Below are 25,817 nucleotides of genomic sequence, written 5' to 3' on the forward strand. Positions count from 1 at the left end.
CCTGAACGTCCATCAACTCGTCATTTCTTCTGATTCTAAACAAGCCATCGGCGACATCAACGGGGGAGCTATGGGAGACTACGGGGCCATTATCAAGGAGATAAAGCTTCAAGCTTCAACTTTTACTTGTTCTTTCATTTACGAAAGTCATGCTGTCAATTTTGAAGCACATAGTTTAACCAAATATGTACTTAATCTCGGTCAGGGGCGCCATGTTTGGTTTGGCCAACCCCATGATCCGAACCGTATCCCACTCCATGTGGCTTTTGATGAATAAAGTTTGGCTAAACTCTAAAAAAAAAGAAGAGGCTATGGGATACCGACGACGAGTTGATGTGCATTGAGCAAAGGAACGTACGTACCTACCAGACCTGATCCAGCTATTCACCCGGGAACATACTCACCCACCCTCACTCACGGGTCAAAACCACTCCACCGCACGCTCCGAAAGCTCCCCCTAAAGTCGTATGCGTAGACCCGGGGCCGGCGGCGAGGAAAAGATCTGGACGCGTCGCCGGCCGCGCACCGCAACGCCTCGCTGCATCCCTATCCCGCTTTGCCCTTTTCCACCCGCGTGCCCTGCCAGCGCCACGCGGCCGCGGCGCCAACAGATTCAGAGGAACCCGGTGCGAACCCGTCCCCCGCTTCCGCTCCCGCTCCCGCTCCCGCCGCGTGATTACCGCGCCGGATCCACCAATTCCTACAGCCCAGGACTAAATAACCCTCGCACCCCCCTCAATCCCCCGCAAATATATCCTATAAACCCCCGGGAAAAATCTCGCCCCAAATCGAGTCCGCGAAACAGACAGATAACCCACACACACCCACGCGTCCCCCCCCTCTGTTTCTCTCTCCACACTGCCCTGCCCTACCTATTCGCCTCCCCTCCCCATCGCCTCTCTCCCCTCCCGGACCCCTTCTCTCTCCTCCGCCTCCGCCCCCGCCGGAGCCGGTGCGGCGGCCCGCCGTACCGCCTCATCCCCGACCCCCGCGGCCGGCGGATCGCCGGATCCGTGTCCGTGCCCGATCTCGAGGCGCGTCCTCGGCTCCCGCCGATCCAGTCGGGGTTTCGATCCGATCCGGGCGGCGCGATCCCGTCGGGCTCCGTTGGGCGATTCTGCGGCCGGGGGCTCGGATTCAGGGGGGGGGGGGGGTTCCTGGGTGATGAAGGTTTCGGCGTCCTTGTTGTTTGGATCCGTCTATCGCACGACTCCCTTGGTCGTGTCCGACTAGTACCCCTGCTTCCGTTGAGGGCCAATATAGAGGCGGCGCTCGTGGGCTCTGGGTTCATCCGAAACAGGTCGTGCTCTGTTCGGTTTCGTGCGAAAAGCGTCGATTTTGGGGCGGTTCGGTTCGAATTTTGCCGAGCCTTTTTCGTGCTCTGAGGCGCCGATCTGTGCGGTTTAGCGTTCTTGAGATTTTGTTCTGAAGGCGGCTTGTCCTGGAGGGAGGATTACTTGGTTGCATTATCGTAGATTAGAGGCGCCACCGTTCTTGTGTGATAAATGGCGACCTCTAACAAGCCAATATCGTTGGCTGGGCCGTTGGACGCTGATGTCCAGAGGACGGTGGAATTGAACAAGGTTAGTAGCTACTCTTACGGTAACTGGTTGTTTCCGAGAAGATGATTTTGTTGCTCAGACTGTTTTGTTTGTTACCATATAATTGCCAGTTCTTGGTTGAGGCCGGCCTATATGAAAGTGCCGACGAGTCTGCTAGGCGAGAGGAGGTGCTGGGGGAGCTTGACAAGGTGATTACTCTCTTGCAGCACCGTTTCTTGCCTGCTTTTTGTATGATAAAAAGAAGTGCAGTTTGATGTCAATATTTGACTATTTTGTTCTAATGCTTTACTGATTGAAACAATGCTTGCTAAATTGTTGATTGCTAAACAAGACCCTTGTTTGAATTTGCAGATTGTAAAAGATTGGGTGAAACAGTTAACTAGCCAGAGAGGATATACTGATCAAATGGTCGAAGAGGCAAACGCCGTGCTTTTCACCTTTGGGTCATACCGTCTAGGGGTAAGTGTATGCGTTGCTTTCACTGTTTTGCTCTACCATGCATATTACAGCTTAAAGTTTCTAATGCATCAGGCCAGTAAAAGCAGCACTGTTTTGCTGCTCTACCTTTGTTTTCGTTTGCTAATTAGTTGAATGATTGCTTGCTTGAGTAGGGTCGGGATTCGTTTTAAACTGGCATTTTGGGTTGGTTATATAGCATTTTTGTAATATATTGGTTTCTGATAAATTCCGACTGAACAGGCCATGGATCGAAACAAGTAAAGCTTGAAACTGATTTTATTTTGGTACAAAATGAACTAACATGTGCTGCATCTGTTTTGAACAAAAGAAACACAATACTATGGAAGTAGACACCGATTTGAACAAAGAATCTGAGATCCAGAAATCTTACCAATTTGGTTGATGTTGGCAACACGGGGTAGGTGATGCCAGACCACCAGGATATAGAGCTGGCGGCTAAGGTTTGGCATCGGGTGGCGAGTTAGAGATGGTGGGCTCTGAGCATTGGCGCTACTGCCGTGTGCTTTTCTAGATGGAGCACTGATGATGGTTTCTGCCCTGAAGAGCTGGTGGCCTGCTGTGTTTTAGTGATGGCTAGATTAGCAGCTTGTTTGGCCCCATGTTAATTAATTTTGATTTGTTTGGTTAAGTGCAGAAGTGACCAAATCCAGTTTGTTTGTTCGCAATTCGCTACTGAAATTCCAGGCGAGTACCAAATTAACTGGAAAGACCATTGTATTCGGTTCGGTGTTTGGTTTTCATTTTTATGCCCACCCCATAACCTAGTCAATTCGAGCTTAATGTTTTGTAACACTTGAATTTTCTTTCTCATTTTTAGCAGCATGCTCATTTATGATCAACACCATAGCACAAAATGAACTTATGGGGAGCTTGGACCATCGTTAAAATAGCCATCTGCGGCAGCGATAGTTCATAAAATCTGCGTTGTAGGGCGGTGGATGCAATGGTGATGGATGATTTGTTCCTTTGTGGAATCTAAATTCCTTGTTCTGCTTCTGACACTTCCATACTGCCTTCTTTTGTGTGCCATGACTGAAATTAACATTGATGGCTATTCTTGTTTGAATAGGTTTGGACAAACATCCCAATAGCTGTCAGTTTTCTCATGAATATTCAGCATGATTGTCGAGCGACATAGACTTGTTCAGATTCCTTCCATGTGGAATCAAATATGTCTTGCGCTAATATTTACCAATATTAATTTAGTTGCCTTAAATGGCAGGGTTCTGAACTTAGCCATGTTTTATGGCGTCCATAAGGTGGGGCTTGAATGTCGCTTATGTGGTAAGGTGCACTGGTAGCGCCATGGAACTTCTGCCGCCTCAGGCTTTTAGGCGATTAAGCTTCCATTTGGCGGTAAGGCGGGGGTTGACCGCCCTAACGCGCATTACTGCATTGGATACCTTGAACTTAGGCCTAACCAAATATTATAGAAGAGTTCTTTTAAAGAGACATAGGAATGCAGGAAAGCCAAGCACCCTTGCTATGGTTGCTAGGTACACGATCAGTTTAGTCCTCATTCTGGCTTGTGGGGAAGTACATGCCACTCTTTTTAGTGTGGTGGCTTGGTACTTTTGGTGTCCATAGTTCAAGCCTATTGCCAACAAAAGAAACACATGTTAATGGTCGCCCCTGTTGCTAATTTGTTCATTGCATTGCCTTATTTTTCTTATGAATCCTTATCATTTTTTCACAAATTCCTAACTGATTTGAGCTTCTGACATCTGCAACTTAGAGATAGTCATGTACTTGTTCAGTGGTTCTCCACATTTCGCTAGTTACAGCATATGTGATGTTATTGTATGTGCATGCATCTAATTTTGTGGTGTGATGTGTTTCTCTTAATTTAAGTTCTTTGTGCAGGTTGTTCATGTTTCATTGAAAATAATCAAATTTTCTTGTTTGTATTATATACTATTTAACCCTTTTTGCAACGTGCCGTTATCACACATGTTAATGTTTTTCCTTCTCATAAAATCATCCACTTGTGCATAATTTTATACTTATGTTTTGGTAGGTCCATGGACCTGGGGCTGACATCGATACTCTATGTGTTGGACCTTCATATGTGAATCGCGAGGTAATATTACTTCCTGTTGTAGGCCTCCAGTGTAGTTTTTGTGTTAGCTATAGCATTGGTGTTTTCTAACATAGTAGTTTTTTCACAGGAAGACTTCTTCATTGTACTGCATGACATATTAGCACAAAATGAGGAAGTGACTCAATTGCAACCTGTACCTGATGCACATGTACCTGTGATGAAATTTAAGTTCCATGGGATATCCATCGACCTTCTATATGCCAGTGTTTCTCTCTTAGTAGTACCATCTGTAAGTGTGTACTTCCTATAAAATATATTCGTGCATTTGTTTGTTTCTCAATTCATACCAAGTTTAAGTAGGGATGAATATGAACTAGTATGGTTCCTCCTAATATCTGCTTTCCTTATGATCCTGATGGGTTACTCTCACTTTTTTGTGATAATTTCATAGTAATCACATATACCCCGTTCTCAGCTTGGTGTGCCAGTACTGTAGGTGGGTAATGTAGGTTTGTTCTGCTATCCATGGTGTGATCTACCTCTATTTCTGTGTGCTGGTTTTGTAGTTTTTCCTAACATATGGGGAAGTTTTAGAGCAGTTATATTGAAGGTGTGTTTTTTGGTGAAAAATAGTTCTCTTGGGAAGCATATTAAGTTGCAACATTCGTATTATGTTGGATGTGAATGTAATTGATGTTGAACTTCTTGTGGTGAATAACACTTAAATCTTCCATCATCATTATCAACTAGTCTCCTGTTGGCTGACCTCACGGTAAAACCTAGTTGTCACCATTGGCAGAACTCCTTCCTAGAATGAACTGTTTACTCCTTATTCTTATGCATATTGCCAAATTGTATTTTGTAAAATTACTTCTTTTGCTACTTGGGACAGTTCTTCACTAACAGTCCCGCGGTGATAAGAGGACAATTCCATCAATGCAACACTTCCTCTGCTGTTGATTTTGTCAGCTGTTTAATTCCGTTCGCGCTCTTGTTCTTTGTACTGTGGAAGGAAACAATACTCTTAGAAGTCCACCTCCTGCTTCTTGCCTATATATTGATCTCGAATATTTCAAGAGATACATCTTTGTCTTAACATATTGCTGCAGGATTTGGATATCTCTCAGGAAGCAGTGCTTTATGACATTGATGAGGCAACTGTTCGTAGTCTTACTGGCTGCAGAGTGGCTGACCAAATTCTTAGGCTTGTTCCGAATATTGAGGTTGACTCGAGGAACTATAATCTACTCAACATTTTTTTTCCATCTTCGTTTTCTAGGATGGCAATGTTAACAATATACATACTTCTATATTGTAGAGCTTTCGAACAACACTAAGGTGTTTAAAGCACTGGGCAAGAAGAAGAGGTGTTTATTCTAATGTAAGTGTGGTTTTACTATAATGTTGGCAACTTTCTTTGAATTGCTAGGATTAATCTAATATCTGGCTTTCTAGGTTACTGGTTTTCTTGGAGGTGTGAATTGGGCTTTACTGGTTGCACGAGTCTGCCAGCTCTATCCTAATGCTGTGCCAAGCATGCTGGTCTCGAGATTCTTCAGGGTTTTTACCCAGTGGCGCTGGCCAACTCCAGTGATGCTTTGTGCCATTGAGGAGGAGGAACTTGGCTTTCCTGTGTGGGATCCACGCAAAAATCCTCGTGACAGAACACATCATATGCCCATTATCACCCCAGCATATCCATGCATGAACTCCAGCTATAATGTTTCGACGAGCACCCTGAGGGTTATGATAGAACAATTCCAGTTTGGCAATAAAATATGCCAGGTATTTTATAGCCTACAAAAATGTCTTACATCTTGGTATGGAGGTAGTATTCAACAACTGCTTATTTTTACTGTTTCCTTTACTCTTTAATGCAGGAAATTGAGATGAATAAGGCTAGTTGGTCTGCCCTTTTTGAGCCTTTCAATTTTTTTGAGGCGTATAAAAATTATTTGCAAGTTGACATCATCGCTGAGGATGATGAAGATCTCAGACTTTGGAAGGGATGGGTGGAGTCTCGATTGAGGCAACTGACGTTAAAGGTAATAGTATGTTGTATATGCTCATATTACTGTGCACAACTTGTCATAGGTTCACTTCCTTTTGGGGCTATACTGCATCAGTGGAGTTGTTACGGGAATTCCTGGTTGTGGAACTGGGATTGCATTGTTTTGATTCTTGGATCATGTAGAAGTCTGTCTGAACTGCAGAACAATTATAAAGGGGAGTGTCAGAGTGGAAATTAGTGATTTGAGTTGGGAACTTGTGGGGTGACAATTTGCATGCCTATTTCAAACAGCAAACATGGTGTTTTATTTTCAAATGTGTTCTTACTTTTTATGTATGATGCTTAACTGTTTAGCCTGCGGTTTTTGGTTGCACTTGCAGATTGAGCGGGACACCTATGGGAAATTGCAATGCCATCCATACCCATATGAGTATGCAGACCCTTCTAGACAGTGTGCACATTGTGCTTTCTTCATGGGCTTATCAAGGAAAGAAGGTGTGAAAATACAAGAAGGTCAGCAGTTTGATATTCGTGGAACAGTTGATGAGTTCAGGCATGAGATCAACATGTATATGTTCTGGAAGCCTGGGATGGAGTTGGCGGTTTCGCATGTCCGGAGGAAAGAGATTCCAGCTTATGTGTTTCCAGAAGGATACAAGAGACCTCGTCCTCAAAGGCATTTGAACCATCAGCACCACTCTGATAAGAATGACCCTGGAAATGGATCTCCAGACAGCCAGCTGAAGAGAAAGCATGATTCTACTGGGATTGATGATACTGAACCTTGCCGGTCTGTTAAGAGGGCTTCAATCAGTCCAGTTCACCCAAAAACTTCATCACCTCGGTCAGGCAATGTTAGTGATGAGCCCATAAGCAATAATCAACAAAAGGTCACTTCTAATGCAAGTGGTGGGAGTCAGGATTCACCTGGCAGTGGCAATCAAGATCAAACAAAGTGCTCAAGTTCATCACATGCATCTGAGAAAAGCTTGGATTCAGTCGCATCAGGCTCCAAGTGTGTGAAAATTGAAGCGGTTTGTTCTGGTGACGTGACTAGCAAGCATGTTGATTGTATTTCACCTGTCAAGGACAGCACTGCTCCAACCGTAGCAGTGAGTACAACTTTAAAGCGTGTTGCCGAGAAGGTTGTTTTGGAGCTTGTTGGAAGTGAAAGCATCGGCGGCAATAATGCAGAGTTACTGCAGATTGCAGAAACAGACATGGGAAATGTCCTTGTTGAAAATCTGCACTTCGGTGGGAATGGAGTTCCTCAGAGCGGCCTCCCTGAAGAGTTAGAGGTCTCACATTCTTTCCTTCCTGAAACGATTTCTGTTTGTTTCTAGATATGATCTGAACTGCTTTATTTGCTCATTTGGTCTATAAAGCTGAACAATGGGATTGAAGTGCTTTCTAAAGCTCATGCAGGTTTGAAGTCGGATGGATCCCAGAAGTCATCATTGAGGCATGATCTTGAACTCAATCCTTATACATTGAGTATCTACGTTGCTCCGTTTTCTTTATACTCTGCTGTTTGGTATTTGTTTGCTACTTTGCGCAGAGTTAGTTTGACATCAACAGCATGAGGTTCCAGAGCCGGGTGGAATGGAGGGTCTGGTGTCCCTTTGGTAAGTTGTTCAACTCACAAACTTTCCTTTTCGACACAGATCTGCAAACACTGGGGACTTGAAGGAAGATGGTGGTAAAATCATGTCTGGCAATGGCATGGCAAAAACAACAAACAAGCGAAGTTTCTTTCATGGAAGGTCATAAGATCTTTGCCAACTCTAGTCTAGATCTGTGGCAAGTTCATTTATGGAACTAGCTCGCTCCGCGGCTTAATTTGTCGATTCTGTCTGGAGTTGCGGTGTAGCTCACCCTAATGTATGGATTGAACTCCAGCAGGCTCCTTGGGTTGACTTGTTTACTTCCCAGGGATTCCGCTGTAGGTCTAGATTAGAGAGATGTGCTACTATCCTTCTGTGTTTCTCAAGACCCCTTTGTACCCTCCCAACCTTCGTAATATAAGATCTGCAAGACGGTTCCTTGTACTTTAGCATACCTTGCTTGTTTATCTTCAGTTTCATGTTCAGGCTGCCTCTGCATGTGAGTTTGGGTAACTACGTTACCTGTTAATATGACACCATGTAGTACTGTTACACATGCTGTTCTCGTCTAAAGCACTCCCTCAATTTTTGTGTACGAGGCCACTCCGTGTTTTTTTGACCATTTATTATACCAAAAAAATTTAGTCAGAAAATTTTTTGTCATTGGATGTACATTACTAAGAGCTTTATGCTCGAATGATATATTTTTTATGCCACATAACTCATTTGTTGCTGAAAATTATAAGTCAAAGTTATGACATGAAAAACGAAGTGGTCTCGTATACAGAAATGATGAGTACAATTCAGATAAAAACATTTAATACTCCCTCCATTCATTATACAAGGCAACTATCCATCTTTAGCAAAGCCATCAAATAAACACCATGACAATTGTATGAAAACCTCTCATGTTTCGTGGTTAATTGAACATGTTGTATGTGTTTTGGGGCTAATTGAACATGTTACATGTGATCCCTCTTCCTCAAAAGCCCCATACCTACTCACTTACGAAGCCTTCTATCCCAAACAAGTTGGGGTAGGCTAGATATGAAACTTTTTCACGAGGATTTCCCAGGAGGTCACCCATCCTAGTATCACTCTCGCCCAAATGGGTTTCATACCCAAAAGACTGGCTAGTTTTTACGTTGGCTCGCCAAGTCTATCACAACCCTTAGATATGAAAGCCTTTCACGAGGACTTCCCAGGAGGTCACCCATCCTGGTACTACTCTCGCTCAAATGGGTTTCATACCTATAGGACTAGCTAGTTTTTATGTTGGCTCGTCAAGCCTATCACAACCCTCTTCCTTTACCCGGCCTTGGGATCGGCTATGCCTAGAAGACATAGGCCTCAAAAGCCCCATGCAACAAATAAATAGCACGACTTATTGTGTGAAAGCTCCCGTGTTCTAGCGTAATTAAACATGTTGCCGGTTTTTCTTTCTATATTCTGCATGCAACATTTGCATTAATAAGCATAGTTGAGGCAAAAAAAATCAGATAAATTCTTCTTGGGTTGAGATGGTGACCTTGTATAAATGTAAATTGTATTTTTGATAGCGGCTTCTATGGATAATGAAGGGAGTAGTAAAACTTACATGTTGATGCATCATCTTCGGTACCCCTGCCTGTTGGTGGGGCCATCCTAAATTGCGGAGGTAGACACCTATCACAATTGCATGAAACGTGATCATCATAGGCAGAGGAGTACAATGGTTGATATGAGTTGTTTTATTCAATGCAGGTTAATTAAAGGTGAAAAAAACTTGTTACCCAATAAATTATAACATGTTACATAAGAACAACAATGAAGCTTAGTGAGGGCCAAAGGGGGCCATGGCCCTCCAACCAAATATATTTCTTTATATAAACACATAATTCCCGCCTCCATGGTCGCCATTGTGTTGCTCTTCGTGTTTCGATAACCCTAGATTTTTGTGCAGGGTTGAAGTTAGTTCGTAATCTCCCAATCCCAAATTAGGGTTCCCTCGTGTTTTTTTGTTTTTCCTTGGGAAATTTGCTCCCGGCGAGTCCCGGCATGCCCCATATATATCACGACTTGCCAAAAATTGGCAGGATGGATTCCACTATAGGTCTAGATTAGAGAGAGATATGTGTTACTATCCTTCTGTATTTCCGAAGACCCCTTTGTTGTTGGGGAACGTTGCATGAAAAATAAAATTTTTCTACACACACGCAAGATCTATCCAAGGAGATGCATAGTTACGAGAGGGGGAGAGCATATTCATACCCTTGTAGTTTGCTAAGCGGAAGCGTTTATCAACGCGGTTGAAGTAGTCGTACACACGATCCATCCCGATCAAGTACCGAACAAACGGCACCTCCGCATTCAGCACACGTTCAGCTCGATGACGTCCTCGCCTTCTTGATCCAGCAAGAGGGGTGAAGTAGTATATGAGTTCCGGCAGCACGATGACGTGGTGACGACGGTGGTGAAGAACAATCTCCGCAGGGCTTCGCCAAGCACAACAGAAACTATGACGGAGGATAAACTAGAGGGGGCGGGGTAGCCGGCACACGGCTTGATGAATCTTGATGTGTTCCCGGTGCTAAACCCCTCTATTTATATGTTGAGCCCTAGGGTCGTTTCTTGGAGAAAGAGCCTCCTCAAAGTCGGTTTAGCCCGCAAGGCAAGAGTCCTTCTCGGACTCCAGGACCAGACGCCAGGGTCCCTGACCTCCGCAAAATTTCCTTTTGCACCTACCTAAAGCCCCATGGGCCTTACCCCTTAGCCTAACCATATCATACTATATATAAATCTTTACCTCCGGACCATTCCGGAGCTCCTCGTCATGTCCGTGATCTCACCCGAGACTCCGAACAACATTCGGTCACCAACATACATAACTCATATAATACTATATCATCAACGAACATTAAGCGTGCGGACCCTACGGGTTCGAGAATGATGTAGACATGACCGAGATGCTTCTCCGGTCAATAGCCAATAGCGGGACCTGGATGCCCATATTGGTTCCTACATATTCTACAAAGATCTTTATCGGTCGAACCTTTATGACAACATACGTAGTTCCTTTTGTCCGTCGGTATGTTACTTGCCCGAGATTCGATCGTCGGTATCTCCATACCAAGTTCAATCTCGTTATTGGCAAGTATCTTTACTCGTTCCATAATACATCATCCTGTAACTAACTCCTTAGTCACTTTGCTTGCAAAGTTCTTGTGATGCTGTATTACCGAGAGGGCCCAGAGATACCTCTCCGTCACACGGAGTGACAAATCCCAGTCTTGATCCATGCCAACCCAACAACACCTTTAGTGATACCTGTAGAGCACCTTTATGATCACCCAGTTACGTTGGGACGTTGGATGGCACACAAGGTATTCCTCCGGAGTCCGGGAGTTGCATGATCTCATGGTCGAAGAAACATGCATTAGACATTAAGAAAGTAGTAGCAATAAACTGAACGATCATATGCTATGGTAACGGTTGGGTCTTGTCCATCACATCATTCTCCTAATGATGTGATCCCGTTATTAAATGACAACTCATGTCTATGGTCAGGAAACCTTAACCATCTTTTGATCAACGAGCTAGTCTAGTAGAGGCTTACTGGGGACTTAGTATTTGTTTATGTATTCACACATGTATTTAAGTTTCCAATCAATACAATTATAGCATGAATAATAAACCTTTATCATGATTAAGGAGATATAATAATAACCACTTTATTATTGCCTCTAGGGCATATTTCCAACAGTCTCCCACTTGCACTAGAGTCAATAATCTAGTTCACATCGCCATGCGATTAACACCCAATGAGTTCTAAGGTGTGATCATGTTTTCTTTGTGAGAGAGGTTTTAGTCAACGGGTTTGCAACATTCAGATTCGTGCGTATTTTGCAAATGTCTATGTCTACAATGCTCTGCATGGAGCTACTCTAGCTAATTGCTCCCACGTTCTATACGTATCCAGATTGAGACTCAGAGTCGTCCAGATTGGTGTTTAAAGCTTGCATCGACATAACCCTTTACGATGAACTCTTTATCACCTCCATAACCGAGAAACATTTCCTTAGTCCTCTTTAAGTATCTAAGGATAATTTCACCACTGTCCAGTGATCCACTCCTGGATCACTATTGTACCCTGATACGTCTCCACCATATCTATAATTTTTGATTGTTCCATGCTATTATATTATCTGTTTTTGATGTTTTATATGCATTAATATGCTATATTATTATTATTTTTGGGACTAACATATTAACCTAGAGCCGAGTGCCAGTTTCTGTTTTTTCCTTGTTTTTGAGTTTTACAGAAAACGAATATCAAACGGAGTCCAAACGGAATAAAATTTTCGCGATGATTTTTCTTGGACCAGAAGACACCAGTAGGACTTGGAGATGAAGTCAGAGGAGTCCCGAGGCGACGACAAGCCTTAGGGGCGTGCCCTAGGGGGGAGGGGGCGCCCCCTAGCTTGTGGGTCCCTCGGAGGTCCTCTAACCCTAATCTTTGGCCTATAAATTGAGAAATATTCCCAAACCACCAAAAGCGTCCACCAAAATACTTTTCCGCCGCCGTAACCTTCTGTACCAGTGAGATCCCATCTTGGGGCCTTTTCCGGCAATCTGCCGGAGGGGGATTCGATCATGGAGGGCTTCTACATCAACTCTATTGCCTTCCGATGAAGCGTGAGAAGCGTGAGTAGTTTACCACAGACCTACGGGTCCATAGCTAGTAGGTAGATGGCTTCTTCTCTCTCTTTGATCTTCAATACAATGTTCTCCTCCATGTTCTTGGAGATCTATCCGATGTAATATTATTTTGCGGTGTGTTTGTCGAGATCCGATGAATTGTGGATTTATGATCAGATTATCTATTAATATCATTTGAGTCTTTTTTGAACTCTTTTATGCATGATTAAATATCTTTGTATTTCTCTTTGAATTATCAGTTTGGTTTGGCCAACTAGATTGGTTCTTCTTGCAATGGGAGAGGTGCTTAGTTTTGGGTTCAATCTTGCAGTGTCCTCACTCAGTGACATAGTAGGGGTAGAGAGGCACGTGTTGTATTGTTGCCATCAAGGGTAAAAAGATGGGGTTTTCATCGTATTGCTTGAGCTTATCCCTCTACACCATGTCATCTTACTTAAGGCGTTACTCCGTTCTTATGAACTTAATACTCTAAACGCATGCTGGATAACTGTCAATGTGTGGAGTAATAGTAGTAGATGCATGCAGGAGTCGGTCTACTTGACACGGACGTGATGCCTATATTCATAATCATTGCCTTGGATATCATCTTAACTTTGCGCTTTTCTATCAATTGCTCGACAGTAATTTGTTCACCCACCATATGCTTTCTTTCAAGAGAGAAGCCTCTAGTGAAACCTATGGCCCCCGGGTCTATTTTCCATCATATATTTTCAGATCTATAAACCAAAAAAAATCCAAAAATACCTTGCTGCAATTTATTTGTTTCTTTACTTTATTTTATGTTTTAGTAATCTTTCATATCTATCTCTATCAGATCTCATCCTTGCAAGTGACCGTGAAGGGATTGACAACCCCTTTATCGTGTTGGGTGCAAGTGTTTGATTGTTTGTGCAGGTGCATAGATTGGAGACTTGTTCGTACCTCCTACTGGATTGATACCTTGGTTCTCAAACTGAGGGAAATACTTATCTCTAATTTGCTGCATCACCCTTTCCTCTTCAAGGAAAAAACCAACACAAGCTCAAGAAGTAGCATACCCCCTTGCCAGACTCATGGCAAGGCACACATCAGGTCTGGTACACAGCATGGCATACATTATAGAACCTATGGCTGAGGCATAGGGAATGACTTTCATTCTCTCTCTATCTTCTGCCGTGGTCGGGCTTTGAGTCTGACTCAATTTCACACCTCGTAACACAAGCAAGAAGCCTTTCTTTGACTGATCCATTTTGAACTTCATCAAAATCTTATCAAGGTATGTGCTTTGTGAAAGTCCTATTAAGCGTCTTGATCTATCCCTATAGATCTTGATGCCCAATATATAAGAAACTTCACTAAGGTCTTTCATTGAATTTTTTTATTCAAATGTCCTTTTATGCTATCCAGAAATTCTATATCATTTCCAATCAGCAACATGTCATCCACATATAATATTAGAAAAGCTACAGAGCTCCCACTCACTTTCTTGTAAATACGGGTTCACCATAAGTTTGTATAAAACCAAATGCTTTGATCACCTCATCAAAGCGTTTATTCCAACTACGAGATGCTTGCAACAGTCCATAGATGGATCGCTGGAGCTTGCACACTTTGTTAGCACCTTTAGGATCGAAAAAACCTTCTAGTTGCATCATATACAACTCTTCTTTAAGAAACCGGTTATGGAATGCAGTTTTGACATCCATTTGCCAGATTTCATAATCATAAAACGCGGCAGTTGCTAATGTGATTCAGACAGACTTAAGCATCTCTACAGGTGAGAAAGTCTCATCGTAGTCAATCCCTTGAACTTGTCAAAAACCTATTGTAACATGTAGAGCTTTGTATACAGTGATATTACCGTCAGCGTCCGTTTTCCTCTTAAAGATCCATTTATTCTCAATGGCTTGCCGATCATCGGGCAAGTCCACCAAAGTCCATACTTTGTTCTCATACATGGATCCTATCTCAGATTTCATGGCCTCAAGCCATTTATCGGAATCTGGGCTTGTCATAGCTTCTTCATAGTTCGTAGGTTCGCCGTTGTCCAACAACATGACTTCCAGGACAGGATTACCATACCACTCTGGTGCGGAATGTGTTCTGGTCGACCTACGAGGTCCAGTAGTAACTTGATCTGAAGTTTGATGGTCATCATTATTTGCTTCCTCTCTGGTTGGATTAAGTATCACAGGAACGGTTTTCTCTGATGTACTACTTTCCAATTCTAGAGCAGGTACAACTACCTCATCAAGTTCTATTTTCCTCTCACTCACTTCTTTCGAGAAACTCCTTCTCTAGAAAGGACCCATTCTTAGCAACAAAGATTTTGCCTTCGGATCTGTGGCAGAAGGCATACCCAATAGTTTCTTGCGGGTATCCTATGAAGACGCACTTCTTCACTTTGGGTTTGAGCTTATCAGGCTGCAGCCTTTTGACATAAGCGTTGCATCCCCAAACTTTAAGAAATGACAACTTAGGTTTCTTGCCAAACCATAGTTCATACGGTGTCGTCTCAACGGATTTAGACGGTGCCCTATTTAACGTGAATGCGGCTGTCCCCTAATGCATAACTCCAAAAAGATAGTGGCAAATCGGTAAGAGACATCATAGAACACACCATATCTAATAAACTATGGTTACGACGTTTGGACACACCATTACGCTGTGGTGTTCCAGGTGGCGTTAGTTGTGAAACAATTCCACATTGTTTTAAATGAAGGCCAAACTCGTAACTCAAATATTCACCTCCGTGATCTGATCGTAGAAACTTTATTTTCTTGTTATGATGATTCTCCACTTCACCCTGAAATTCTTTGAACTTTCAAATGTTTAAGACTCGTGTTTCATCAAGTAGATATACCCATACCTACTCAAATCATCTGTGAAGGTTAGAAAATAATGATACCCGCCACGTGCCTTGTGACGCCCCCGATTCAATCGTACACTAATCATGCACGCAAATGTGTACGATCAAGATCAGGGACTCACGGGAAGATATCACAACACAACTCTACAACATAAATAAGTCATACAAGCATCATAATACAAGCCAGGGGCCTCGAGGGCTCGAATAAAAGTGCTCGATCATAGACGAGTTAGCGGAAGCAACAATATCTGAGTACACACATAAGTTAAACAAGTTTGCCTTAAGAAGGCTAACACAAAAGTAGCAACGATCGAAAAGGCAAGGCCTCCTGCCTGGGACCTCCTAACTACTCCTCGAAGCCGAACTCCATGTAGAATCATCCTCGGGATCTCTAGCTCCTGGACTCCAGCATCTGGTTGCGACAACCAGATAGAATGGAAAGGGGGAAAAGAGGGAGAAAAGCAACCGTGAGTACTCATCCAAAGTACTCGCAAGCAAGGAGCTACACTACATATGCATGGGCATATGTGTAAAGGGCCATATCGGTGGACTGAACTGCAGAATACCAGAATAAGAGGGGGATAGCTAATCCTGTCGAAGACTACGCTTCTGGCAGCCTCCATCTTGCAGCATGTAGAAGAGAGTAGATTGAAGTCCTCCAAGTAGCATCGTATAGCATAATCCTACCCGGCGATCCCCTCCTCGTCACCCTGTTAGAGAGCGATCACCGGGTTATATCTGGCACTTGGAAGGGTGTGTTTTATTAAGTATCCAGTTCTAGTTGTCATAAGGTCAAGGTACAACTCCGGGTCGTCCTTTTATCGAGGGACATGGCTATTCGAATAGATAAACTTCCCTGCAGGGGTGCATCACATAACCCAACATGCTCGATCCCATTTGGCCGGACACACTTTTCTGGGTCATGCCCGGCCGCGGAAGATCAACACGTCGCAGCCCCACCTAGGCTCAACAGAGAGGTCAGCACGCCGGTCTAAATCCTATGCGCGCAGGGGTCTGGGCCCATCGCCCATTGCACACCTGCACGTTGCGTACGCGGCCGGAAGCAGACCTAGCCTAGCAGGCGTTCCAGTCCAATCCGGCGCGCGCCGCTCCGTCGCTAACGTCAAGAAGAGCTTCGGCTGATACCATGACGTCGAGTGCCCATAACTGTTCCCGCGTAGTTGGTTAGTGCGTATAGACCAAATGGCCAGACTCAGATCAAATACCAAGATCTCGTTAAGCGTGTTAAGTATCCGCGAACGCCGACCAGGGCCAGACCCACCTCTTTCCTAGGTGGTCTCAACCTGCCCTGTCGCTCCGCCACAAAGTAACAGTCGGGGGCCGTCAGGAACCCAGGCCCACCTCTACCGGGATGGAGCCACCTATCCTTTCAGCCCCCTCATCAGAATCACTTGCGGGTACTCAACGAGCTGACCCGACTTTAGTCACCACATGTGTCATGTATATAAAGTATATAGTATATACCCGCGATCACCTCCCGAAGTGATCACGGCCCGATAGTATAGCATGGCAGACGGACAAGAGTGTAGGGCCACTGATGGAACACTAGCATCCTATACTAAGCAGTAGGATAGCAGGTAAGGGTAACAACTGTAGCAACAATGACAGGCTATGCATCATGATAGGATTAACGGAAAGCAGTAACATGCTACACTACTCTAATGCAAGCAGTATAGAGAAGAATAGGCGATATCTGGTGATCAAGGGGGGGGGGCTTGCCTGGTTGCTCTGGCAAGGAGGGATCGTCAACACCGTAGTCGAACTGGGGGCCGCCGGCAGTCTCTGGGTCTACCGGAAAGAAGTAACGGAGGGGGAACACAATAATTAACAGAGCAATCAAAGCCTCACAAAGCGTAACATGGCAATACGCGGTCTAGAGGTGACCTAACGCAGTAATAGGTGATACTGGTGAAGTAGGGAAAACATCCGGGAAAGAATCCCCGGTGTTTCGCGTTTTCGGACAGATGAATCGGAGAGGAAAGTTGTGTGTTTGCTATGCTAGAGATGTGTGGCGGACGAACGGGCTGTGTATTCAGATTCGTCTCGTCGTTCTGAGCAACTTTCATGTACAAAGTTTTTCCATCCGGGCTACGGTTTATTTTATATGATTTTCTAAAGTTTTAAATCATTTTTACAATTTATTTAATTTATTTAATTCAACATTATCCAGAATAGTGTTTGCTGACGTCATCATGACGTCAGCAGTCAACAAAGGCGTTGACTGGTCAACTGACGTGTGGGCCCCGTTCGTCATTGACTGTTAGTCTAATTAGGGTTTAACTAATCTAAGTACTATTTAATTAAGCTAACTAGTTAATTAGATTATTTAAATATGATTAATTAATTAATTTAATTAATTTAATTTTTTTATATTCATCATTTTTTTAACGTTCCAGGAGCTGGGCCCACATGTCATTGGCCCTAGGGGCCTTATCGGGTTAGGGCGGCGGTTAACGGGGCGGGCGTTGGGTGCGGGCGCTCGTGCCCGAGGCCACAGCAGCAGGCCGAGCACGGCGGCAGAGGAGCACGGCGCGGGGAGGCCGCAGGGCACGCGCGCGGGGACGCACGGGAGCGCACGGGGGCATGGCCAGGGCGCGGCGTCCGCGGCGACGGCGACCAGCGTGGTGCGGTACACGGGACAGAGAGGAGGGGAGTGCAGGCCGGGGGCCTCACCGGCGGCTGCAGGGGATTGGCAGTGGGCTTGAGCTCGAGGGGGAGGACGGGGACGCAGTCGACGACGAAGAGGATGGCGAGGCGGCGATCCGGCGGTGTCGCAGGAGGGGGGCGCCGGTCGTCGAGGGGACTTCAGCGAGGGGAGCAAGGCGAGGGAGGACGGATCCGCGACTGGGCCTCCAGGATCCGTCCCCTCTCCGGCGAGGAGGCGGCTTGGCACGACACGGACGCGGAGGACGAGGCGGGTGCGGCTATGGCCGGAGCTTCTGCATGGCGGTGGCGCGAGGATGATGATAGGAGGCGGATCCGGCGACGTCGGCGGGGACGACCGGGGCCGGCAGGCAGTGGGGAGGACGGCGTGGTGGAGGGAGAGGAAGGAGACCGGGATGGGCGGCGCCGGTGAGGTGTTATCGTGGGTGATGATGGAGGCGCGGCGGGACGGCGACCGATGAGCGTCGGCAGCGCCAGGGGCGGGGCGCCGCCCAGATCGGGATAGGGGAGGGGGTGAGGGGGATCGTGGGGGTGAGTTGGGAGGAGTGGGTGTCTAGGGTTAGTGGGGTGGGGGTTATACTGGGTCAACGGGTGGGCCGGTCTGATTGGCCCCGAGGCCATCTGGGCCGTGGCCCAGCGAGGGAGGGGGGTGTTCTCTTTTTATCCTTTTGTTTTTTTACCGTTTTACTTTTAATTTTCTTTTTAGTTTAGTTTTATAAAATATAAAATTAGTTTCTAAAATAGTGTTACTATTTGTTCTAATGCCAAAATAACTTGGGCTCCCAAATAAATTAGCTAAATATTTCATATATTATAAAAAGCATTTACTTATTGGTTTTAGCTGCTGTTCGGCTCATTTTAGAGTATTTACACATTTTATAAAGGTGTGGTTTCTCCACCAATATTACGTAGGATTTATTTGTTCCATTTTGAACATTTTAGTTTTAATTGTTGAAAACTTTAATTGTTTTGACTTTAATTCAAACTTGAATTTGAATCAGTTTCTAACTAACGCGAGATTAGCAACAGTAATCGAGGTGACGTGGCATTATTAGCAGAGGTTACTGTAGCTTGATTATCCGGGCGTCACAATTCTCCTCCACTACAAGAAATCTCGTCCCGAGATTTAAGAGGTGGAGTAAGAGGGAAAGGTCTGGTTACAAATTTCTAATGAATCTTCTCGGTCTTGGTTGCTCTTCTCGAAGAGGTCGTTCCATAGCGTTGATGTCTTCATTCCTATGCCTCAATGCATTATGAAGAAGTTGTCGTCCTTCCTTCAGGATCTTCACCGTACTTACGAAAGGATAAGAGGGGAAAACTCTATCAGGACGGATCCTAACAAGATCGGGCATCGGACGGTTAACTCAGGGAAGAAGCATAAGTATCCCTCGAGTTGAAACTTAAGAAGATATCGAGAGCAAGGTAAGAAGGTACCATGAGAATTTTCAAATGGGTAGGCAATCGTTCGAAGCCTGAAAGAAAGTGTGAAAGGGGTTCAAAGCAATCGGAATAAGTATTATGTATGATGCCAGTATAGATCAGTAGGACGGTGTTCCGTGAATTACATACAAGGCCATGCGCGATGAATAAATTTGGGAACAGGGGGTGCATAGGAGAGTCAGGTTTCGATCCTGTGGAACTGTGGGTTATGGGCCCACCATGTGGATTAAAAGTAGGAGGAACGGTGACATCTTGCACGGTCATGATAGCAAGACATGTCAGAGGGTAGCCTATCGATTATGTCGGCAACAACGTCGGTACCAAGGGTGAGGAACGAAGAGAACCATTTTCCTGCTCGTTGAAACGACGCGGAGCAGTAGGCAAAGTTCTCGTCCATCGGCGGTTACCGGAATGTCATCAACAAAAGTAACAGGGTCTTACTGACAGAATTGTACACCGAGGTGTTTACATAAGCAGGGAATATTAATGCTTAGATCATATAGATCACAAGAAAGGTTAAACCAAACAATGGAAAGGAAAATATGTTTATCAGAGTAAACAGAACAATGGAAAGGAAAATGTGTTTAAGCACATATTTCAGGGATATATCCTTCCCCAAGGCAAGCGGGCATGATATCCGTGACAGGATATAATGTAGAAAACCATTTAGGTAAGGGGAGAGGAATTTCATGTCATTACCCAAACAACGGTGTTTGGATAATTGAGCAAGAAACATTTAGCATTGGGCTGCAAATGTTCTTGTTGAAAATCGGAGTACCACAGACATGCTTCGAGATAGCATTGACATGGTCATTAGGTAAAGATCAGGCTATGGATACACAAAGGATCCATCAGGAACAACTTATGGAATAAATCTTACAATTTCCTCATGGAAGAATGGCTAACCTTGGTAAAGAGGATACTATATCAATAGGTCATCCGGCCAGGTGTGCTAGGCATGACATCATCTTACCGGGTTATATAAAGACCAATGTTATAACTCTTGGAAATATGTTCCAACCATCATATTTGACCGAGATTTAGATCTGATTGGTGTCAGGATTACTCAGACTCAGGATGCCTGAGAAGAAAGGTGCAACACAAATTGTCGAAACGACATCGAAGATTCTCGGGAGATGAACTATGGAAGCGAGTTCCGAACAAGGGTTCATCATTAAATCAAGGAGAGGTGAGGAGGTGACTGATTGACTCAGCGACAATCCATTGAGATTCCCAAAAGATGGATTTCCACAACTATGTGAACAAGGAGATAACATTAGCTAGATCGAATGACTTAATGATGTATGCTCGAGGAAAACATACACAATTAAACATTGGTTGAAAGGTACACCCGAAATATGGGCTGGGTTGCACGACCAACGTCGGAATGGTGATTCAATAATCAATAGTCTAAGAATGAACGACCGACCATTAACTTCAAAGCAATAGGGTTGCTAGAAGGGCAGGATCCAAACAGCACCGCTCACTCGTTGGTACCCCGGTTGGAATCAACACGAGGACCCAAGAAGGAATGGTGATGGTGAGAAGTATCACCATACCAAGATTTCTTAAGAGGTGGTGAAATTCTCACAACATTGAGGACAAAAGAGATGTTAATGTTCCAAGGTAAAGAAGAACAATTGCTGGATAGTAAGGAACTTAAAGTTCATTCAAAACAAGACCAAGTCTGTGTTTGAAAGGAAGGCAATGATGTGGTCAATGATAACACAGATCATCGAGGGACAAGCATGGAATTTCTCATCATGAATTCAATTGATATCTCGGAAGAAGTTAAAATGTTGACGATGATCATGACACACTTGTCGAGAGGTTTCTTGAAGATGTAATCGATCGGCAATGACATCAAGTCAAAGGAATGGTGAAGCGAAAAGTTATTGGAACCAAGGGTACGACACAAACTCCAAACCAAGCTTGTTGTTGGAGGTGAAACAATAAGATGAGGAAGATCGACATAAGCTTAGCTCATCATCAAAAGTTGTGCTCCACGGTTAAGGACCAGGTAGCACAGTTAAAATTTAGCACGCTAATGATATAGCCGATCCGGCTAGGAATGACTTAAATGATTATTAAACTCATAAGCAACGAAAATTACTTAGATTTATTGAATCGGAGTGTGGAATTGATTCACTTATCGGTGTCCTTGAGGGGTTCTAACAAATCAGAACCCGTTGGAAAAATGGAATCGGCAAGAATATTAGTTGATGAAGAACTCATAAGAAGTTAAGTAGTTCCTTGGCATTCTCGAGATACCAAGGGGGGGGGGGTAATACTCGACGACAGACCAAAGTAGAGGTTGGACAAGTGCTTAAACTTGCACGAGAAATGGTATTTAAAGGAGAACATGGTCAGAACCACGATTGAAAAAGGCCAGATCCCAGATATAAGATGAACTTATACCAAGGGAATAATTAATTTTAAAAGAAGCTTCGATGAGAAGATCTACATCGTGTCCATGGGCATGAACACAAAGTTCAAGGTCGACTCCCACTTCTCTAATGCATATCCTTTCATTTACTTCTCGCGTTCGATGAAGTTGTAGTGTTGAAATTTTATATGGCAAAATACCACAAGAGTATGACTCGTGAAAACTTTCGAGTTCACACATATTAAGGAAGGCATAGGTTCAAGCCATCGGGGCTTCTTAGAACATATACCACGAACTTCAGAAGTAAATAACACAAGCTCAAAAGTAGAGCATGGTTGACAAAGCAAAGGATACAATTTACCAAAGGCTTTATATATCCATGGAAAAGCTCACAAGGTTATTTGAATATGAAGGATATTGTCGGATAAACTCCAACAAAGGATCTGGTGGTCTTCAAGGGATCAGATGTGAGCATTGGTACTCAACCAGAGGAAGAAAGAATGCAAGGAGATCCGATTAGAGAACAACTGACTAATTCAAAGCTCAATTGTAAAGGAATTTATGATTTCCAAATCAAGGGATCAAAAGCAATTGTTCTAATCAAAAATGAATAAGCTCAATAGACTTAGAAGCACAACCGATCAAGGCATTGATTGGTCAAGAACCAGCTCACATTCAAATAACGTCTGAGCCAGAAGGATGAATTCTAGGATCTGACTGAGGATTGCGAGCATTCGCAACATATTGAATCAACGGACTCAAAATGATAATGACAAGGGATGCCAATAAGATTACGAGACTTATGGGATTAACCATAATGCAAGCAAACAAGAATTTCAAGAGCAATAGGCTCCTGAGGATTTTCGGAAGATCGAATAGTATTTTGAAGACTATTGTGAAATACATGAATCAACTGGGGATGAGTCGATACTTGGTAGGTGCGAGTAATTATCCGTATGGGTATTTCTGCGGCAAGGAACTACAAGGCAGTGGTATAAGGGATTCTTAAAAGCCGGAGAGCAATTCGATGTATCTGGTAATAACAAGAGAAACTCAGAGTAATTGTATGAACAACAAGTGTATGTCATTATCCATATGGATATATCGATAGTAGGGAATTGAAAAGGCAGAGGGCACAAGGGTCTCGGGAATGATCGAAGAGTATCTTCAACATCTTCTGGTGTAGTCGGCGACCATCTGTGATAAGGGGCTCCCCGGGAGAAAGTATTTACGAGACCCTACAGTTAGTCTTTTTAACAAAATCATTTAACCCGAATAGGAGAGAGTTCAGAGTCCCAGAGTAAAGGTCGAGGAATAAAAGATCCTAATACCACCCAATGGCGACGTGGGCTCGTAAGACACACAGCCATGTTAGTAAAAGTTTTTCAATGACTAGACTCGACTTCAGCCAAGGAGTTTGGAAGGGGGATTCCTACAGGCAGTCGGCTCTGATACCAACTTGTGACACCCCCGATTCAATCGTACACTAATCATGCACGCAAATGTGTACGATCAAGATCAGGGACTCACGGGAAGATATCACAACACAACTCTACAACATAAATAAGTCATACAAGCATCATAATACAAGCCAGGGGCCTTGAGGGCTCGAATACAAGTGCTTGATCATAGACGAGTCAGCGGAAGCAACAATATCTGAGTACACACATAAGTTAAACAAGTTTGCCTTAAGAAGGCTAGCGCAAAAGTAGCAACGATCGGAAAGGCAAGGCCTCCTGCCTGGGACCTCCTAACTACTCCTCGAAGCCGAACTCCATGTAGAATCATCCTCGGGATCTCTAGCTCCTGGACTCCAGCATCTGGTTGCGACAACCAGGTAGAACGGAAAGGGGGAAAAGAGGGAGAAAAGCAACCGTGAGTACTCATCCAAAGTACTCGCAAGCAAGGAGCTACACTACATATGCATGGGTATATGTGTAAAGGGCCATATCGGTGGACTGAACTGCAGAATGCCAGAATAAGAGGGGGATAGCTAATCCTGTCGAAGACTACGCTTCTGGAAGCCTCCATCTTGCAGCATGTAGAAGAGAGTAGATTGAAGTCCTCCAAGTAGCATCGTATAGCATAATCCTACCCGGCGATCCCCTCCTCGTTGCCCTGTTAGAGAGCGATCACCGGGTTATATCTGGCACTTGGAAGGGTGTGTTTTATTAAGTATCCAGTTCTAGTTGTCATAAGGTCAAGGTACAACTTCGGGTCGTCCTTTTACCGAGGGACACGGCTATTCGAATAGATAAACTTCCCTGCAGGGGTGCACCACATAACCCAACACGCTCGATCCCATTTGGCCGGACACACTTTTTTGGGTCATGCCCGACCGCGGAAGATCAACACGTCGCAGCCCCACCAAGGCTCAACAGAGAGGTCAGCACGCCGGTCTAAATCCTATGCGCGCAGGGGTCTGGGCCCATCGCCCATTGCACACCTGCACGTTGCGTACGCGGCCGAAAGCAGACCTAGCCTAGCAGGCGTTCCAGTCCAATCCGGCGCGCGCTGCTCCGTCGCTGACGTCAAGAAGAGCTTCGGCTGATACCATGACGTCGAGTGCCCATAACTGTTCCCGCGTAGTTGGTTAGTGCGTATAGACCAAATGGCCAGACTCAGATCAAATACCAAGATCTCGTTAAGCGTGTTAAGTATCCGCGAACGCCGACCAGGGCCAGACCCACCTCTTTCCTAGGTGGTCTCAACCTGCCCTGTCGCTCCGCCACAAAGTAACAGTCGGGGGCCATCAAGAACCCAGGCCCACCTCTACCGGGATGGAGCCACCTGTCCTTTCAGCCCCCTCATCAGAATCACTTGCGGGTACTCAACGAGCTGACCCGACTTTAGTCACCACATGTGTCATGTATATAAAGTATATAGTATATACCCGTGATCACCTCCCGAAGTGATCACGGCCCGATAGTATAGCATGGCAGACGGACAAGAGTGTAGGGCCACTGATGGAACACTAGCATCCTATACTAAGCAGTAGGATAGCAGGTAAGGGTAACAACTGTAGCAACAATGACAGGCTATGCATCAGGATAGGATTAACGGAAAGCAGTAACATGCTACACTACTCTAATGCAAGCAGTATAGAGAAGAATAGGCGATATCTGGTGATCAGGGGGGGGGGGGCTTGACTAGTTGCTCTGGCAAGGAGGGATCGTCAACACCGTAGTCGAACTGGGGGTCGCCGGCAGTCTCTGGGTCTACCAGAAAGAAGTAACGGAGGGGAAACACAATAATTAACAGAGCAATCAAAGCCTCAGAAAGTGTAACATGGCAATACGCGGTCTAGAGGTGACCGAACGCAGTAATAGGTGATACTGGTGAAGTGGGGAAAACATCTGGGAAAGAATCCCCGGTGTTTCGCGTTTTCGGACAGATGAATCGGAGAGGAAATTTGTGTGTTTGCTATGCTAGGGATGTGTGGCGGATGAACGGGCTGTGTATTCGGATTCGTCTCGTCGTTCTGAGCAACTTTCATGTACAAAGTTTTTCCATCCGAGCTATGGTTTATTTTATATGATTTTCTAAAGTTTTAAATCATTTTTACAATTTATTTAATTTATTTAATTCAATATTATCCAGAATAGTGTTTGCTGACGTCAGCATGACGTCAGCAGTCAACAAAGGCGTTGACTGGTCAACTGACGTGTGGGTCCCGTTCGTCATTGACTGTTAGTCTAATTAGGGTTTAACTAATCTAAGTACTGTTTAATTAAGCTAACTAGTTAATTAGATTAATTAAATATGATTAATTAATTAATTAATTTAATTTTTTTTATATTCATCATTTTTTTAACGTTCCAGGGGCTGGGCCCACATGTCATTGGCCCTAGGGGCCTTATCGGGTTAGGGCGGCGGTTAACGGGGCGGGCGTTGGGTGCGGGCGCTCGTGCCCGAGGCCACAACAGCAGGCCGAGCACGGCGGCAGAGAAGCACGACGCGGGGAGGCCGCAGGGCACGCGCGCGGGGACGCACGAGAGCGCACGGGGGCATGGCCAGGGCGCGGCGTCCGCGGCGACGGCGACCAGCGTGGTGCGGTACACG

The 25,817-nt window shown here is 44.7% G+C and overlaps 1 protein-coding gene across 8 annotated transcripts; it reads left to right on the forward strand.

Annotated features, from left to right (window-relative positions):
* The first annotated feature begins 598 nt into the window (after positions 1-598).
* LOC109745508 (nuclear poly(A) polymerase 4) lies at positions 599-8,147 on the forward strand. 8 transcript variants are annotated; one of them, XM_020304635.4, is made up of 12 exons: positions 599-1,583; positions 1,673-1,750; positions 1,914-2,021; positions 4,060-4,122; positions 4,211-4,372; positions 5,193-5,306; positions 5,402-5,464; positions 5,539-5,868; positions 5,964-6,128; positions 6,475-7,392; positions 7,511-7,556; positions 7,653-8,147. In XM_020304635.4, exons 1-11 carry the CDS (start codon positions 1,506-1,508, stop codon positions 7,523-7,525), a joined length of 2,094 nt encoding a protein of 697 aa, XP_020160224.1. In that variant the 5' UTR covers positions 599-1,505; the 3' UTR covers positions 7,526-7,556; positions 7,653-8,147. The 8 variants fall into 8 exon arrangements, with proteins under 8 accessions (XP_020160224.1, XP_020160222.1, XP_020160221.1 ...); XM_020304633.4 differs by having other exon boundaries at positions 752-1,583; positions 7,480-7,556; XM_020304632.4 differs by having other exon boundaries at positions 752-1,583; positions 7,480-7,556; positions 7,759-8,147.
* The last annotated feature ends 17,670 nt before the right edge of the window (positions 8,148-25,817 follow it).

Source organism: Aegilops tauschii, chromosome 7 (genome assembly GCF_002575655.3).
Source record: "Aegilops tauschii subsp. strangulata cultivar AL8/78 chromosome 7, Aet v6.0, whole genome shotgun sequence".
NCBI classification, from domain to species: Eukaryota; Viridiplantae; Streptophyta; class Magnoliopsida; order Poales; family Poaceae; genus Aegilops; species Aegilops tauschii.